Raw genomic sequence first — 17,766 nt, 5'->3', positions numbered from 1 at the left:
TTTTGTTTGTGAGGGTTATACCTATCACCGTATGCATTTACGTTTGTTTTTTTTTTAATACCATGCTTTTAGCAGATCCTTGGATGTTAGATTTGATAGGTAGACTGATTCAGACACCAAATATTAATATTTAATACCTACAAATAACCAGATGAATCTACCATTGTGTCCATGTTTTCTATGAGGTTACTATACAAATTTAATATTAAATTTTAAAAACTGTAGGGATGTTTCATATTCAGAACATCTAGGTGAACAATGATATAGCTAACAATCATGTTAAAAGAAGCTAATTATTGTGGAATGTCATGTTAGCTGGAAGCCACTGAATAGGCAAATACTGTACAAAAATGATAACATGCAAAGTTGACACATCTTTGATATTATCCTAGCCTAGTGCTGGAATGAAAAAAATGACCTTTTGTTGTAGCTATAGAATATTCTTGGTCCTTGTGAGTAGGCCCTTGGGTCAGTTAATGGCTGCTGACCTAAATTGGTAACTTGATCTCCAGGAAGCGAATTGCCATTTGAGCTCTCTTGGTGATTTAGAATTATGATCCAGAGCTGTATTTGTAAGAGTCTGAAGGGGAGGGGAAAAAAAAAAAAAAAAAAAAAGAGAGAGAGAAAAGATTGTATGTGTCGCTGTATTAGAGAGTGGTGTAACTGCAACATGAGCGATACCACAAGATGAATTATAATAGATTGTCAGTTATTGAATTTTATATAAACAGAAGGGAAAAATCCCTGCAATGTAATGTGCACCAAGCAGTCTTTTCCCCCGTTCTGGACTCTGCATACATCCACAGGAAGAAGCTGTTCATGCCATTAAGAGATCCCAGCCTGAGTGGATAAGGCAGACTTGAGGTGGATGCAGAAGAGAATTAACCACGACCACGTATGTGCAGCAGTTCAGTGGCAGAGTTGAGACCTCTGTCTGAAGAGGTGTATCGCTGAAACATCCTGCCTCAGTGTTCTTTTTTTGTTGTTTATTTGGGTTTGGTTTTCTTAAGAACTGTATGGAAAAATCAGTTTAACCATTGAAAATGGCACCAGGAAATCTGAAAAGGTTTTATCAGACTGTTTACAGTGGAAGAGCTTTAACTGTAATTAATGTGCATCACTGAGTGCCTTGCCTCTCTGGCTTTAGCAGCTCTAAAGTTTAAAGTTACTGAGCGTCATTTCAAACCTGTCAGCCTGTGTGACTCTTGCCAGTGCAGTGGCTCTGCTTGCTTAAGTAACATGCAAAGCAGGTTGCCCTCAGAAGTATGCAGCCAGTCCTGCAACTTGGTTCCGATCTCATCAGAAAACCAGACCTGAATTATTCATACAGGTTTTATGAGGATCACCTCTGAAAATGATCGATGGAAGTGAGACTACAGAACTTATTCCTTCTTTTTATTTCCAGCTCATCTCCCAGTGGGATTTACAAGAATGAAAACCAAAACTCACCTTCAGTACTAAATCGAACATTGTAAGAAATTGCGGTTTTTTTCTGACTTAGATTCTCAGGTGTATTAAAACTTGTTCAGTAAATACTCATGTGAAATTTATACCTTAACTTTGCGATATAACAGCTACAGATGCTTTGGTGGGCCAGGTCTGATGGAATGTATGCATTGCCTTTCGGTGTTGCCACAGGTAGTGTCGATGTACCAGCGCTGCAGTGTTGCTCATTTGGTCCTTCCATCACACGGCTTTGGACTCCCTGTTTGTCTCTGAGCCCTGCTAGTACCTCTGGCACACAGAAATCTCAGTATGGGAACCCAGCATTGCGTGATGTCCTTCTGGTTACAGATGCCTGTGCCTTGTGAGCTCTTATTTGTCATTTCATTCTTAAGGCCCAGGGAAACAGATCTGCAGATGACTCTAGTGTGGTTTTATGTGACCGAGAGGTGATGGATGTACTTGGGCAGCCGTTTTCCCCTTGAACTGCAGCTCCAGCCAGTTGTAAAGAACATGTGGATCGAAAGATGAGATGAAAAAAGGACAAAATATCCATTTCTGTCTCCTCCCCCTCAGGGAGTATAGCTATATCTTAGGAAAATACTTTAGAAGTTATTGCTAGTTAAAACTGATCAGTTAGGAATTGCTCATTGTCTGAGACAGTCCTCAGTTTCTCTGTATGTTTCCAGTGTCCTGCAAACTACAATTAGGAGGGCAGTGTGTAAACAGCAGCTCTTCAAGAAAGCTTTGGAGTCCTTTTATCTTCTAAACACCCCTGGGTGGTAATGGAGCACAGTTCATTTTAATTTTTGTTGTTGTGTGCACGTTGTAACATTACCTGACTTTTCCTCCCCATAGATCATATTTCTAAATACACCTTGAGAATGAAGTTGTCACCTCTGGTGTGATGTCAATAAAACAAAGGTACATAGAGACAAAACAATTAGCGAATAGAGTTTTTGGATTACCAGCAAGAAGGATGAGTTTATGGAGTGCTAGCTGGGCATCAGTGATTTCGCTGACATGTATGAGACCTCAATTAATCTGGGACATGTTCCCCTAATAAGGCAAATTTAATATACTTTTTCCTAAGTGCAAAGTTTGGAAGAAAATTTACAAATTTAAATACAGGTGGATAGAGGCTGTTCACCTGAGCTCTGATGGAGCAGATCCTCCTGAAGCTGGTCTTGATGCTGTTACTTGTGATTCTCCAGCCCGGGCTGGTAGAGAGCAGCTCTTTCGGCTCCATCCCCCTGTCCCCACTCCCAGCACAGGCAGCTCTTTTTGATAACACAACTCCAGCTCTTGTCTTCAAAACGTCAAAACATCACACCCCCATTCCTCTCCAGGTTGTCCATGTTGCACACCAATAGATCAGTGTTCCATAAAGTAGTTAGGCATGTTTTTTGCTTTTTTTTTTTTTTTTTTTTTTTCCTGAAGCAGGCTATACGCTCAACAAAAACTCTATATAGATTTGACTTTAAGTAATTCTACGAAAGCCTGTGGAGCTCCCTCAGCACATACTGGTTCCAGATTTGCTCCCTTATCCCCCTTCATAGGAAGTGTTGCTGCCGACCTCAGCCCTTGTGTCAACACCCTGCTTTTAAGGTTCTTTTATATATCAGACACCCACTTCATTCCTGTGAAATAAACCCATAGTGCACACTTGCACTGGTTATACTGCTTTAGTATAAATATTAGAAGAACCTGAGACAGATGGCAGGGTTCCTGATGCGGCTGAAGGCAACAGCACTGTTGCAAACTACTTTTTAATGAATCAAGTCTCCAAGTGACAGCTAGGATGACCTCATTTTAATGGCTCTTGTGCCTGAACAGGACAGGCAGTGAGAAGAAGCAGCGGAATGAAGAAATCTCATTCTTGCTTCCTGAGTGCTTTCCAGCTACAGTGACAAAAAGGCAACTTTTCATTCTGAAATAGAGGAGGACTTAAAATTATAAGCATCTGTGATTTACAAAAAAAGGCAATGTAACTTATGAGGCTAGATTTCCTCAGGGCCAAAGGTGAAGAAAAATCAGCCTTAGTGACTTCCTTCAGTATTTTCTCCGGAGATTTATGTAACAGGGAGGGTAAGACCTCAAAGTTTCCAGATGAGAGTGGGAGTGCTCCTTCTCCACACGTTGATGCAGTGTTGCCAGAGTTGTATTGTTCTAGTATGATTTTTGTATTTCTTGGTTCTCCCTGCTTCTCTTCTCCATCTCTATGCGTTAGATTTACTGTTTACTGGCTATCTTTCGAGAAGGGAGATGAAAAAGCTGGACTGAAAGAATATTTCTAGTCATTTTGTACTCTATTACTATCAACTAATCATATTGTAGCTTCTACAATCATACCTTTTTTGCCTGTTATGTACAAAACCCGAAGGATACATATGGAAAGATATGGCGCATGTTATAATTTCCCAAGCTGGCTAAACGGCTGCATGAATGTATGTTCCTTCCTGTAGCTTTTACTTTACTTTTACTTCATCACTACCTCACAAACTAGTCCTGCAGACTCAACTCCACAACGTTATAAGCTGGGTCTAGCAAATGCATTCTCCATCCCTAAAACCCATGCGTCCCATCTCCTCCTGCTTCACCCTTGGCTGGAGCTTCAGAATAATATTCTGGATGATAGAAAGGCTCTTCCTTCCGTGAGAGCCTGCCTGCAGCTGGATCTGTGGTGACTGCTCCTTGTGCAGCTTTGAATTGGTGCCGATTCTCACGGCATATCACAATTTGGCAATCTGGTTTACAGCACAAAGCTTGCAGCAGCATTATTTCTTTTCTTCTGTGTATTCCCTGTATTTCTGTATTTCTCAGAGAAAAGACATTATGAATAGAACTGGCTGAAATATGTAATTTCCTTTTTACAGGAAATCCTGTTGTTCTGGGAAAATTTTTTTTTACGGTTTGAAAGTAGGACTGTAGTCTTAAAAAAAAAATATATCCCATGCAAGAGAGACTATCCATATTTTCACTAAGGAAAACTGAGCACAGTATCTAATTTTTCAAAATATATGTAGTGTAGACCTTGTAGCGTAGTCCTGGCATGTGCTTCCAGGCTTTGTGCTCTCTCAGATCCCAGGATATGACAAAGAATGTCTTTCTGGTGTTCAGCTTCCCTTCATCTTTCTTTGTTAAATACCATATTTTGTCAGCACGATTGCTTCTTATAACAAACTCAGCAGCATTTGGATTACGGTTAAGACAGTTCTTTACTTGATTATACTTCTGCTTATGGAGGGGTGCAGCTGAAAATTAGGAGTATTGCATGAGAATCTTGTGGGGATTATTAAACATTAGCAAAACAAAGCCTTGTGCTGGAGCTCAGGCACCACAACTGTCTGTCCAAGGACTTGGAGGTTCTCCAGCTTGGAAGCTCATACAGTGAACAAAAAAGAACAGGCATTTCTCTTTACTTCAAATGCTTATTCCCACCTAATCCAAGGAGGAGACCAAGTAAACAAAGGTAGTTCATTTAAACAGATAAACATGCACAGAGTCTTTCCATCCTTTAAATAAAGGAAGACATAGAACCACACCATCTAGCCAGTTTTAACAAATCAGTTACAAATATGAGTAGGATATGAAAATAGAGACTTTTTACAATTTCAGTTACATTACATATGTCTGTATATTTACTGCATATGTTACATGTGCTGTACAGATAGTTTGTAAAAAAGGGGTCTAAAGGTGTGCAACTGTTACTGTTTCAGTATTACAGAGCAACACTTCAGGTTCAAAATGAAGAGAGTAAAGCATTAAGTACAGCACAGTGCAGAATTATATGAAAGCCTGAGAGGTGAATTACCTTTCATTTTGTTGGTTTAGATGATAACTTTCTAGATTTATTTTTATGACACAAGAAACATTTCTGTACTGAGAAAATATCACAGAACTCTGTTTCTCTGATTCTTCAAATCAAAAGTTTCCTGAACCAGCTTGGTGGAAGGAAGAGAAAGCGTTATTTTGTTGAATACCTATTGTGAAGCTTTATTTACAGAAGCTGTTTGTTTGCAACTGTCCTTAAGCTTAAAATATTTTGAATTTAAAATATGGTGCATCTTTGAAGGGATATAATTTAAAATGCTGCCGCCTATTTCTTCCAATTTGACTGTTCTGTGGTCTGATGAATGAGTATGGTTTAAGCAACAACACAAAGAAGGTATTTTGAGGAGCTGCAGCAATAGATATAATCAAAAGCCAGGCACGCTATTTTTGAGCAGTTCCCCAAGCAGTGACATAAGCTTGAGGAGGAAAAAAAAAAAAAGTCTCCAAAAACCCCATGAGTAATGCAAACATCCAAAGTTATTAGCTACTAGAAATCCTTTTGCTCTGCACAGGAGTAGAGGTGATGAGACAGGGGAGATGGAGTTAGGTGCTGGGCCAGGGCATGCGAGGAGGTGGGAGCTCTCACGGGGATTCTGCAGAGGCAGCCAGGGAGAATTGGGTCCGCTGAGCTCCTCAAGCTGTCAGGGGTGACAGCGTCGTCTTTTCTTCCCCAGCTCGACGAAGGCTTCGTGCTGAAATAGATTTAGGCAAATATAAGCAGATGCAAATCCTGTACTTGCACTTCTCCTGACATCGAGCTGCTTATAATAATCGTAAGCTTCAAGAAACGAAACAGAATCTGGCAGCTCGGAGTTATCTTTTATCTTGAACAAAATGAGAGGAGTCCTTGATTCAGGATGGCTTTTAGAGTGCTTCTGGGGGGGTGAAATGGTTTCATTTCATGGCAAATTTTGTCCCCGTTGCACTGGCGTGCAGAGTGTGGACAGCCATGAGGAGCAGTGGAGACTACAGCCATGCACAGAATCACTGGAAATAGGCAAATCAGTCCTGTCCTTTAGGAGACTGTCATATTCAATTCACTTTATTAAAGTCTAGCAGTAAAAAATGGCATCTGACCAACAGAAATGTTTATTGATCATATATTGAATGTATGTTCAGTGCATATTGAATGTAACACCATTGTTACTGCATTCCTTGCTCCCAAAAAAAGGCTTCAAGAAGAAATGTTTAAAAGCTAAAATTTGGTCTCAGTTGGGTTTAAGAACAAGTAAGATCTATAGTTTTCAGATCTAGAGGGACGGTTTCCTAAGGCTGTACTCCTGTAAGAGCAAATGGTGTGTCTTTGTAGGGTTTAGTTCTTCACTTAATGCTTAGGTTACCCATCATTTTGTACAGTTGCTGCCTTTCAAACTTACATTTAATTTTGGGTGCTGCTGTTTCCTCGCTGGGCTGGCACCAACCCATTGTGGTCCCTATGGTTTTTGTGTCTCTGGGAACACACAGTGCTACAAAAGGATTATCGATAATACCAGGACTCTGTGCATTTTACAGGTTGTCTTACCTTGTGTAACAAAGCCATACACTTACTGTTTGAAAAGGACTATGGTAAAATTCTGGTAAAATTAGAATATAGTAATTCCCTGGGAGAAGGATGCACAAGGATTTGCTGCATCTCAGCTATCACCGTGTCTACTTCTTACCTGTAGAAATTTGATGCTATTTTAGATGGTTTTTTTGATGAAGCTATGACGTTCTCTTGAGAAGACCTTATTTATTGATTGATTGATTGATTAATTTAGGTACATTTGTGCCAATGAGAGTTTTAGAGACTAACACAGGTGTCAGTGTTGTCTGTGTGGTTGAGCTACCTTCACACTGGAAAAGCAGACTTTGCAAGACAGATTTATTTCCAAGTGTGTGCCCACTTTTGTAACACAAAGAAGCCTTAAGTGACATAAATACTTATATAGGGAGAAGACGGTAGCGATGATATTCTGATCTGGAAACCATACTGCAATGTAAAATCTCCTTTGGGAAATGCTGATGTAGCCTGATGGCTGAGGTCTGTGCCATCAGCTCAGGAAGCCCTGCATTTCCCAGTATGACCTGCAAACATCAGTCTTCACTCCGCTCACTAGTCTCTCGTTTGATTTTAACCAGGAGCTCTGACTCTGAAGAAGCATTTGAGACCCCGGAGTCCACTACACCGGTAAAGGCACCACCTTCACCTCCGCAGCCACCCCCGGCAGCAGCAGCAGTAGTTGTAGCAGACGTAGCAGAACAAGAAGTAAAACCCCAGCTGCCGTTGGAAGAAACAGGTAATGAGCATGGAAAGCGTGGGAGGGGTTACCGAGGGAGGTGTTTGTGTAAGCACAGGCAAAGAATTGATGCTAATAAAATGTCTTCTGGAAGATTAGTTAGTGTATGCTGGGCATTATCCATGCTGGGAAGAAAAACCCTGTCGCCTTCTGGCGTAAAGTATTGGAGGATCTGTCCATAACGTTTGATAAATATTAAAGAAATGAGGAACTTTCTAGAAAAATCTTCCTACCTTTTGAATCAAACATTTTGTAGGATCTTTACAGAGTCAGAGGAGTAGAAAAAAGGAGGTATGAGATACAGATGCAGGTGCCTGAGCACTGTTAACTGTGAGAATTAACAAAATGTTATTTTTAAATGTATTGTCACTTGAAACAGGAGGTGAACAAAAAGTAGAAATATTAAATTTATTGGGGGAATCATGGGAGTATGCGTGAATGTATATAAAATATACATACGTAAAAATTGGTACATACTGGGAAAACAACCTTTAAAATGCCGTATCATGTTTTAAAAAACAAAGAAATTCTTTCTTCCTGAAAACTGCTATTTGTTCTTCAAATTGAGCAATGGAATATGAGGGAGTAGAAAACACTCTATTAGCCCCAAATAGCTTTGTTTGGGCTGTCAGATGACAGCTCAACAGTTTAAGATTGAATTCCCCATTATGCTGCTTTTTTTCCCATCTGAAAGTCAAGTCGTCTTGATTACCTGGCTAAATCATATAACGGTGATTTTACTTTCAGCAGACTAAAACTCACGTGTATTTCATTTGGAAAGATGTATAGCATTGCCAGGAAGTGTTTTAAAGCTTCCGTTTCCACTCTAGACGTGGCTCTGTTAGCAGTGGGCAAAGGAATGTCCAAGGCTGATGTGTGTATTAGAAAGACTGTCCAGCTTGGATTTAAACCTTCAGGAAAGTGACAGGTTAAGTCTTGCAAATGGCTTGAGATACCTAAAGCATTTCTGGGAGTTATACATCAAGGAATGCTCTTTAAGATCATGATTTATGGTACAAGTTTATAAGAAACTAGAAAGATGCCCAACAAACTGATTCCACAAAATAAAAATGAAATACTGAGACATCCTGCCACTTTTTTCTTTCTGCTGTTACAGTTCCCTCTTCACTGTAGCAAACAACATGACTCATTCTCCATCTTCTTTCCTTTTTCTAATCTTTTTCAATCTAATGATTACAAAATAAGTGCCAAGAGAACAAAAGAACGCATATGCTAAACAGGATTGGAGTGTGTTTTTAATTATTGCAGTAGATTATCTTCAAACCCTTGATTACACATGTGCTTCCCTGGCACATGTGATTCTTTTCCCCATACATCCCAGATCTGCTGCTCCTTTCTTTCAGATATTTCTGAAGAAAGGTGAGAAACTGAATATATCTGTTCACAGCCAGTGTGAACTATTATTGAAGGCCGTTGGATGGCAGACATAAAAACGTTTCATTTGCAAATAAGATTTGTCCATGGGAGGCAAGTTACCACAAACGAACAGAGCTATGTTCAGCATTCCAAAATCATGCAAAATTAAGTTGTACAACAGGGTGATTTATGTGAGGGAGGGAAGATGTGTAATGCAGAAAATATTCAAATGTAGGAGGACCACACAAAGCATTCATTTGTTTTGGAAATCTTTAGAAGAAATGAATAATACTAAGACCATAGCTTAGGTGTTTGCACGCTTCTTCAGAAATGCGAACAGTTAAAAGTTTTGTAGTTTGTAAACCACTTGAGTAACTGTTATATTGTAGTTTACTTACCTCATAGGCTATGCATGTGGCTGCACACAAAGAGAATGAGTCCCTTCCTCGGGGGGTTATGGGCAGTTGAAGCAGAGTTCCTCATTGGTACCATACAGCTAAATAATTAGGTTTCAATAAAAGAGGAGTAAGGAATACGGGCAAGCGGAGAGCCTGGCACGGACGCAGGGAGAGGCAGCGACGTCCAGCTGGGTTTCTGGTTCACCAACTGCATGGCTTTGTCTCCTACACAAAGTTGGTGACGGACCGTGTGTTTGGATGGAAGGAGGAAGCCTAGTAAGTGTTTAAAGGATTATTTCCTCTATATCTGACAATAATTACTTATGCAGACGGCTGCAGTTGTGCTGCATGGTATCATTAGCGCAACAGCTGGACCCCACTGCTGGAAAGCCAAGAGGAGAGTGTTTAATTAGGTTGACTTCCACACTAGCTTAATAAATATGATGAAAATGAAATATAGCTAGACTCATCCTGGGTTTGTGCCAGCTCCTGCTGGGGTAAAACCTGCTGCATGGCTCCAGTCCACCAGCAGAAGAGGGGGGTCAGTCTGCGGGCGAGTCTGGAGGGGAAGAGGAGTAACAGAGCACGTATGGAGACTACCTCTGAGCCCCAAAACGTGTCTCTAATGAGCCCTTCCATTCCTCCGTAAATACTTTGTTTATTGTGGGGAATGTGGGTTATGGTCTCAAGGCAAATGACTTTGAGGATGCTTTGTATTAGCTTTTTTTGTCTATTATTTGGTAGTATTTTAGATTATTGTTGCCTGTCTCATCAGCTTCTCATAGCAGTGTCCTCTTGTCCCTTGTTCCAGCCATCTGAGCACCAGAAGGTGCCCCAAGCTCTTTCTCCCCAATACCCCCTGTTTCTGGCCAGGAATTTTTGCCTACGCAGGGGCATTTCTTCTGCCCCTCTGCCACCTTCCCCAATTAACTAATGAATTCAGAGTATATGCCCAGGTGAGATGGGAGAGCTGGAGTCCCCTCTATGCATTACAGCCTGCTGACCACCATATGGGAGACCTATATTCAGGTCCTTTTTGTGGCAGGGAAATTGAGGTCAGGCTTTCCAGCGGAGAGATGACGACCCAGAGAAAAACAAACCAGATTTTTAGGATGGAAAACATTCTTCAGTGTTTTTCCTCTTGAAGCCTAACACAGAAAAATTGAAAATAAACTTTATATCCAAAGTTTTTTCTCAGAATAAATGTCAAAAGTATTTAAAAAGTAATTTTTAAAATAGCATTTTGAATTGATTTTGTAACTTCAAAGACTTCTTATAACAGGCAGGAACTTGAAATAAACTGTGTTTCAAAATTTCCAGTATTAGGTAATTCCAATTCCTTTATGCTATAGGCAAAGTGTACTCGTCTTCTGAATTATTTCATTATAATGGAGTATGTGAGTGCATGCTGCATGCACGTTCCAAGGTTTTATTTTTGTTTTTCTCTAGAAAACAGAATTAGAATTTAATTTTTTCCATATTTGATTTATTAGATCTGGTTAAATTTTGTTTCTACGCCTTTCAAAATAGTGTTTAATTTTGTTTCCAGCTCAGCACTGTCAAGGCCTTCTATTTTCAGCCTATTGGATTTCCCTTTATTTTAGAGATACAAAGAACAAAATGCTCAACTGTCCTAGTACAGCTCCACCACTAGAAGAATTTATTGTAATTTAAGGGGAAAAATATTTTAAAATAGCTGGAAGTACTTAATATATTTTCATTATTTGTAAATAAATAGTTCAGATTTAGGTTCAGTAAGCTCATAGCTGGTGCAGATAATTCATTTTCTTCTTTAAAATATCTTTAAAATGAATCTGAAGTTGCCTCCAAAGTTTCTGGAAATACTTCTTTTTGTGAACACATCCTGGGAGAGCACAGCACCTGCGCCGTGGTAGGGGATGCCCCGGGGTGCTGCGTCCTGTCCCGCTGGTACTGCAGAGCTCCGAGCGGGGAAGGCTCCGCAGGTGAGGAAGAGATTGGTGATACTGCATCAAAATCAAACAAGTCTGCCCTTGCCTTGGCTACTTCTGTAGCTCCATGTGCAACTCCTGTCGCCAAGTTTCTGTATTTCTTACCTGAGGCTGTAAAAAGATGTAAATCCTAACACCCATCCTGATCTAAACCTACAAATGCTTCCTATCTTTTCATATTCAGTATAAAGCAGTGGTAGCAACTGAATTAAAATTTTATATCCTCATCAGTGGACAGTTCGGAGCACATGCGTGGGATTTGTTACTGTTCAGATCATTTATGGATCTTTATTTAAAGAAGGCTGAGTTAAGCGAGATATATGTCTACCTGGGTGTTCTTGTGGGACAGTGAAGCTTTACTAGCATCCGAAGTGCCCCCAAAATCTTGGTATATTGTAATGTACAAAAAAAAGATTCATGTAGTTGTCTAGAAACATTTTTTGATACTTTTGGTTCCTTTTTGTTGATACAACAGAAATTGGTTTTGTTTATTAACGCAGCCTTATAATATCTTTCTAGCAACTTTTGCTTCTGCCATAATAGGTGACAGGTGAAAATGCGGAACATTACACATGTCACCTCTCATTTAGAGGTCTCATCACCTGGATACAAGAAATCTGGGATTTTTATTGTTGGTTTTGATTTTGGGATTGTTTTTCATACCTGATCTGAGCAAAAATTCTTTGAAATCAGAAAAATTCCCTTGTGGAAGGAGCAGAACTTGGACCTTGTCTTTTTAATGAATGAAATGGGAGGGTTTTTTTTGGGATTCCCTGTTTTTTATGGCAACGTAAGTTTCCCTACTACCATTCATGTTCTTGGAATGCTTTATAAAAATATCTACCTGTGGGCAGCTCTTACCAGTGTAATGCTGTGGGTGACTGTCAGTGGCAATAAAAGGCATCAATCTTATTTAAAACATGGCTTCTCTCTAGGGCAAGTCCTGCCTTAATTTTCATAACTTGTAGTATGTTTCTTTGCAATCAAATTGTATTTTAATAAAATACTGCAATTAGTAATACTGATTTGCTTAATTCTGTGGTGTAAACGAACAAATAGCACTGCTCTCTGGATATACTGTTAATGTCAGGAAAGCATGGTCTTCGTATCTGTTTGTAGTAATAAAGCCGTGCTGTTTGCCATTGTGAGTACCGTTCATATTTTCTTCACCAGCATTTCTGCTCTTCCTAGTACTGAGCCAATTCTGTTGTAATGCCAGAAGAGTAACAGCAGCATTTCGGTTCTACCAAAAGCCATGTTTTCAGAGACAGTTTCATGTATTGTTTCATAAAGAGACAATAAAAATATCACAGTAGCAAGTTGAGCGACACTCAGCAGAAATCTATAAGTAAAGGATTTGATTAAGAGGAAGTTTTGAAATAAGCAATTAAAGAAAATTAAAGCTCTGCACTATGTGGAGCACACCAAATTTGAATGCTGTTTTGCTTTGAGTAGCTGGGAAGCCTTGTACGCTCTCTTTGCTGCTGTGATACATCTCTAACCTCAGCTTTACCACGCCTGTCATTTACAGTCCAAGTCCTGCAGGGCATTGGGTTTCTTCTATTTTATTTTATTTTGTTTAAATGCATGTTTGTACTGACTTTGAACAAGGGGCCTCAATCCTGTTGAGGCCGTTGGCGCCTGCTGGAATGAAAACAGCACATAATTGCAGAAGATTTCTTGTTCAGATCCCCCTTTTATTTCATGCTGACCTACATTTGTACTCTGCTGACATATTAGAGCTACGTGAGTGTTCATTGTAATGTATTTCCGTTAAGTGTCTTCCATTCCCCTTTCAGTGTAAAATGTACAATCAGTCTAGTGCTGGAGTTTTATGGCATTCTTTGAGGCCCCTTAGCAGAAAGTCCCATCACTGTCAGAAAGTGATGTGTGTGTGAAGCGAGCACCAGCTCAGCTGGCAAATCAACTCTAATTAATGACCTGTCAGCCAGCCTGAAACCAAGCCCTGCCCAGTGGAGATTAAGGCGAAAAATAAACTGTCCTGAACTACCGCCACATTTTTAGCATTCATTTAGCAGAAAAACACATTAAAATATTATTTTAATTGGTGTAGCTCAGTAAGCGTCCACAGCCCTAAAAAAGAAACTGTGTAGCTGTCATTCCTTTGACAATCTTTGGAAATGCATGGTGCCACTCTAAGGCACTGCTTTGGGAAACGTGTCCGATTTCATTCTATCTTTTTTGTCCTCTACATCCATAAATAATAATTCTTGTAATCTCTATGCAGACATAAAATTTCCTCTGAAGCAGAGAAAAACTGCGTTTTCCTGCTCTTAATCCATTTGTAGCTTCTAACTGAAACTAATTATTGATTCTCTGTCTGTATTGCTTTTATGAACAAATTTAATGAACATAGCTGGGCAAATGGGAATTACTTTTTAACACATGTCAACAGTAGGATGAAAAAGACGTGTAGAAGTTTCTCTGAAATCATTTAAGGTTGAGAAAAGCATTCATTTTTGTTTGACCATTTTTCTTTATAATTGCATAATTAAAAAAAATGACAACACAAAGAATGCTGTGTTGCTTCAATAGGAACCACTGGGGCATTTTGCTCCAGTACATATCAGTGAAGAGATCAGAGCAACGGGCTTACCCCGGCTTGAACTGTGAGCTGGAGAGAGATTTCCAGGGCTGCAGTACCTGGGCTGGAGCACACACACATAGGTGGAGGTTCCTACAGTGAGAATAGGGATCAGTACAATGACAGCAGCAACAAACCATGTTTTTGCAAAACATTTTAGTAATGAACTTTCATGAGCTGGTAGTAACATCACCTTAATCCTTTCCTATCTATATATCTTCTCTCTTTTCAATATACACTGTATGTTTTGCTACTTTGTACAATATAGTTGTTATATCCCAAGTCAAGAGACATCTAGAAATCTTTTTAGGATTCTATTCAATAAGCAAATCTTTAATTACAATGAAAAGCTGATCAGTTTAGCAGTTTTAGCACGTAATTCTCTCTCTAAAAATATCTTTTTGCTGATGAGCTAGAACTTGGAGAAATTGGTTTTAAATATTTTGTAGGTAGCTTCTAGTAGTCTTTTTAAAGAAAGATTTTCAACTGAGAGTATTTGTACAGTACTCTAATTGCCTAATTTTCTTACCTTTACCACAATTTATTTCATATGAAATTCTCAGTGATTCATGTCTCATTATAAACTTTGAATTACGAGGTCAAAATGGAGTGTATTGACTGCTTGGGGCAGAGAGAGCAGCAGCATTGATGGGTTGTGGAGAGGAAGCCATGTTCCTCTGGGAAATTGGTAAAAATAGCACATGCGAAACAAAACAAGATCAACACGTAATTGCTGAAGCACTTGTTAATTTACAGGGAATTTACTGCATAAGAGCTCTGACATAATTCTGTGAACTCATTTTATAATAGTAGAAAATGTGAGTAATAAAGTGCTTGATGTACAGCTTTTCTGGTATTTGGCGTATTTAGCATGTTATAGTAATATCCATCTCTTCAACTAAGTGATAATTAGTTTAGAAGAGATGCTCTAAAGGCTATAGCAAATGCATATTTTGTGTTTTCATTAAATTTGTCTTGAATCCTTTCCTGGGGAGAACAGAACTATTTTTTTCCCCTAATCTAGTTCATATATTGGAAATATCACTTTGGTTTTTATGTCCTTTAATCATTTCTTAGCCTGTTTGTATGATTTTAACGCTTCATTTTTTTCACTTCTAGCAATATTAGGTTATAGTGAAATTTGTTAAGCTCCAGTTTTAAAAACGTGTTTAAAATTCACTGAGTTTTCTGTTTGTTCCCACAGGATTATGTTCAGAAACTGTACCTGTAACAGATGTGTCACACAGTGAATCAGCTGAAGAAAGCCCCTTCCGTCCCCCTTCACATTCTTTTTCCACCGTCTTCGATGAGGACAAGCCAATAGCCAGCAGTGGAACTTACAACTTGGACTTCGATAACATTGAGTTGGTTGATTCTCTCCATGCCTTAGGACCAAGCTCTCCAGAATCGAAGAATCGTGACCCCAAAGTGAATGTTCGAAGAAAATCTACTGATTCAGTCCCAGTTTCCAAATCTACATTGTCTCGATCTCTTAGCTTGCAAGCTAGTGATTTTGATGGAGCATCTTACCTTGGCAACAGTGAGACATTAGCGCCGGCAGCAGATGTGTACGGTACTGGTTCAAGTAGTGCTTCTAGTACCCTTAAGAGAACAAAGAAGTCCAGACCAGCTTCCTTAAAAAAGAAGCAGTCAGCAAAAAAATCTCTGGATGCTCCACCAGTGAAGGAAACACCGCAAGAACCATCTGACCTTGGCCAAGCAGCTTGTGCCCCAGGTGAGGATAAAGCAGTATCTGAAGTGAAGGCTGACTCAGTAAAGCCCGAATGTACTGAACCTTCTAAAATCTCTGCTGAGAAACAGGAGGCTCTGCCTGTGCCTGAAGGATCCCACCCTTTGGATCCAGACAGTTTTGAAGGGATTAGTGCATTTAGCACCGGAGGCAGCAAAGTACAAAACTCTCCCCCTGCCAATAAGAAAACACTACCTCTTACAACGGCACCAGAGGCTGTGGAGGTGACTCCGCCTGACACTGGAGGACAAGAGGACCCTCCGGTCAAAGGCATTGCGGTGAGGCTGGAGTTTGATTATTCTGAAGAAAAAGGGGTGAGTGAAGACCAGCAGGAGAGTACTCCTCCTCCCAAAAAAGCAGGTAAAAAGCCTGGTGCTAAAATGCCGCTACGGAGGCCAAAGACTAAAAAGTCAGTGGAAAAGCTTGACAATGCTCCAACCACACCAACCAAGTCACCCACTGATCCAAACGAAATCCCTATCACAAAAGGCTCTTACACTTTTGATATTGACAAGTGGGATGATCCCAATTTTAACCCGTTCTCATCTAGTACAAAAATGCAAGAATCGCCCAAACTGCCTCAGCAAACGTACAGTTTTGAGCCAGACATGTGTGAGGACTCTATTGACCCTTTCAAGTCTTCTAAGATAGCCAGCTCGCCCTCTAAATCTCCAGCTTCTTTTGAGATACCAGCCAGTGCCAATGAAACAAATGGAACTGAAGGAGACAACTTAAATAAACCTGCAAAAAAGAAGAAGACGCCACTAAAAACGTAAGTTAAAGGGCATAGATATTTCTAAATTAGAAGCAGCACATTCCTGCCCCTTAGCACAGTCATACCTGGTTTATATTTGAATAGAGAAAGGAAGATGACGTTGAGTGTTGGTAGCCACACAACTGGACTGATTCTGGGGGTCTGTGTGTGCTCAGCCTGTTTCCTCAACAGCTTGATGTTTCCAAACCAAAGGGGACAACCGGGGCCTCATCAAGCTAGATTAGGCCACTGGATTTTTGAAGTTTTGGGCCTTGGTGTAGCCTTGAATTCAATTAAGTCCCAATTTTATCAATTTTGTGCCAAATTCTCTGTGACCTCATCTTGGGAATCTGATCCTGTTTAAGATGATCAAAGTATTCACACCAGTAAAGACTGTTTTATGACTCATAGTTTTTGAGAGTGGGGTGGGAAATAGTAAGTCAGTGACAAATCTCCTATTGCACACAGCAGGAAGATGGTTTTATCCAGTGACTTACAGCATTTAAAAGAAAATAACCTGAAACAGAAAACTGCAGTACTGAAATATATTTTTAAAAATACAGGACTAAAAATTGTGAAAAATTTCCTTTCTGTGAAAGAGCTTACAATTCTGAGGGAGGGTTTAAATCTCCTAGATTGCTATATGGTAGAAAAATACCCAGCTTTTAGATACAGTTGACAAATTGTAGGATAAATTCTCTAGATTGTTTTATTTAGATATTTGGTTAAAAACCTCAATGTCTAGTTGCATTGATTCTATGGTTAACTTGCTGGTGTGCGTGTTATCTTACCTGTTCAGACATGGTTATTTTGAGTTGGTAATCAGTAAACTTATATCCCATTTATCTGAAATTGATATCCTGTGTGTACCCGTAAGAAAGTATCTCAGTGCATGTCCCTTTTATGGTTTAAATGTTTCAGCTGCCTTACAAAAATGTGACTAAAAATTTAAAAAGCCTGGCGATTCGGAGATAAAATGGTAAATATGAAACGGTACAAAAGATGACACCCCCCCTTACAGAGTGAGATGGAGATTATTCAGCTTTTTCTGCACAGTCTGCTGCCCTCTAGGCTTCTAATCCATGTCCCTTGCCACATTTGAAGAAGCTTGTGCCATTTTTTTTCTTTTTAGGAGCATTTCTGACTTACAGAAAGTATAGACCACTGTATAGTTGAGTTGTTACTTGAGGGACATGCCTGTTTTTTCTGATGTTGCTTCTTTTTGATGTATGCCTGAAATTAAGGTGGAAATTAGGACACATGCTAAACTGACACATTTTCCAAGCCCGCAGTCCAAATTGGTTTGGTCCAAACCAAGAAAACTTAAGAGTCTGATTACAAGAGAGGAACAAATTG

At 39.6% G+C, this 17,766-nt stretch overlaps 1 protein-coding gene across 3 annotated transcripts in view; it reads left to right on the top strand.

Annotated features, from left to right (window-relative positions):
* The window catches only part of TACC2 (transforming acidic coiled-coil containing protein 2), a 137,500-nt gene that overhangs the window by 82,382 nt on the left and 37,352 nt on the right, over positions 1–17,766 (top strand). For all 3 annotated transcript variants that reach the window (XM_042787749.1, XM_042787741.1, XM_042787736.1), the window contains exons 7-8: positions 7,399–7,556; positions 15,111–16,428. In XM_042787749.1, coding sequence (XP_042643683.1) covers positions 7,399–7,556; positions 15,111–16,428 — 1,476 coding nt within the window. The remainder of the gene's footprint in view (positions 1–7,398; positions 7,557–15,110; positions 16,429–17,766) is intronic.

Source organism: Tyto alba, unplaced genomic scaffold (genome assembly GCF_018691265.1).
Source record: "Tyto alba isolate M040663 unplaced genomic scaffold, T.alba_DEE_v4.0 Super-Scaffold_1, whole genome shotgun sequence".
NCBI classification, from domain to species: Eukaryota; Metazoa; Chordata; class Aves; order Strigiformes; family Tytonidae; genus Tyto; species Tyto alba.
This window is presented reverse-complemented; position numbering and strand designations above follow the sequence as displayed.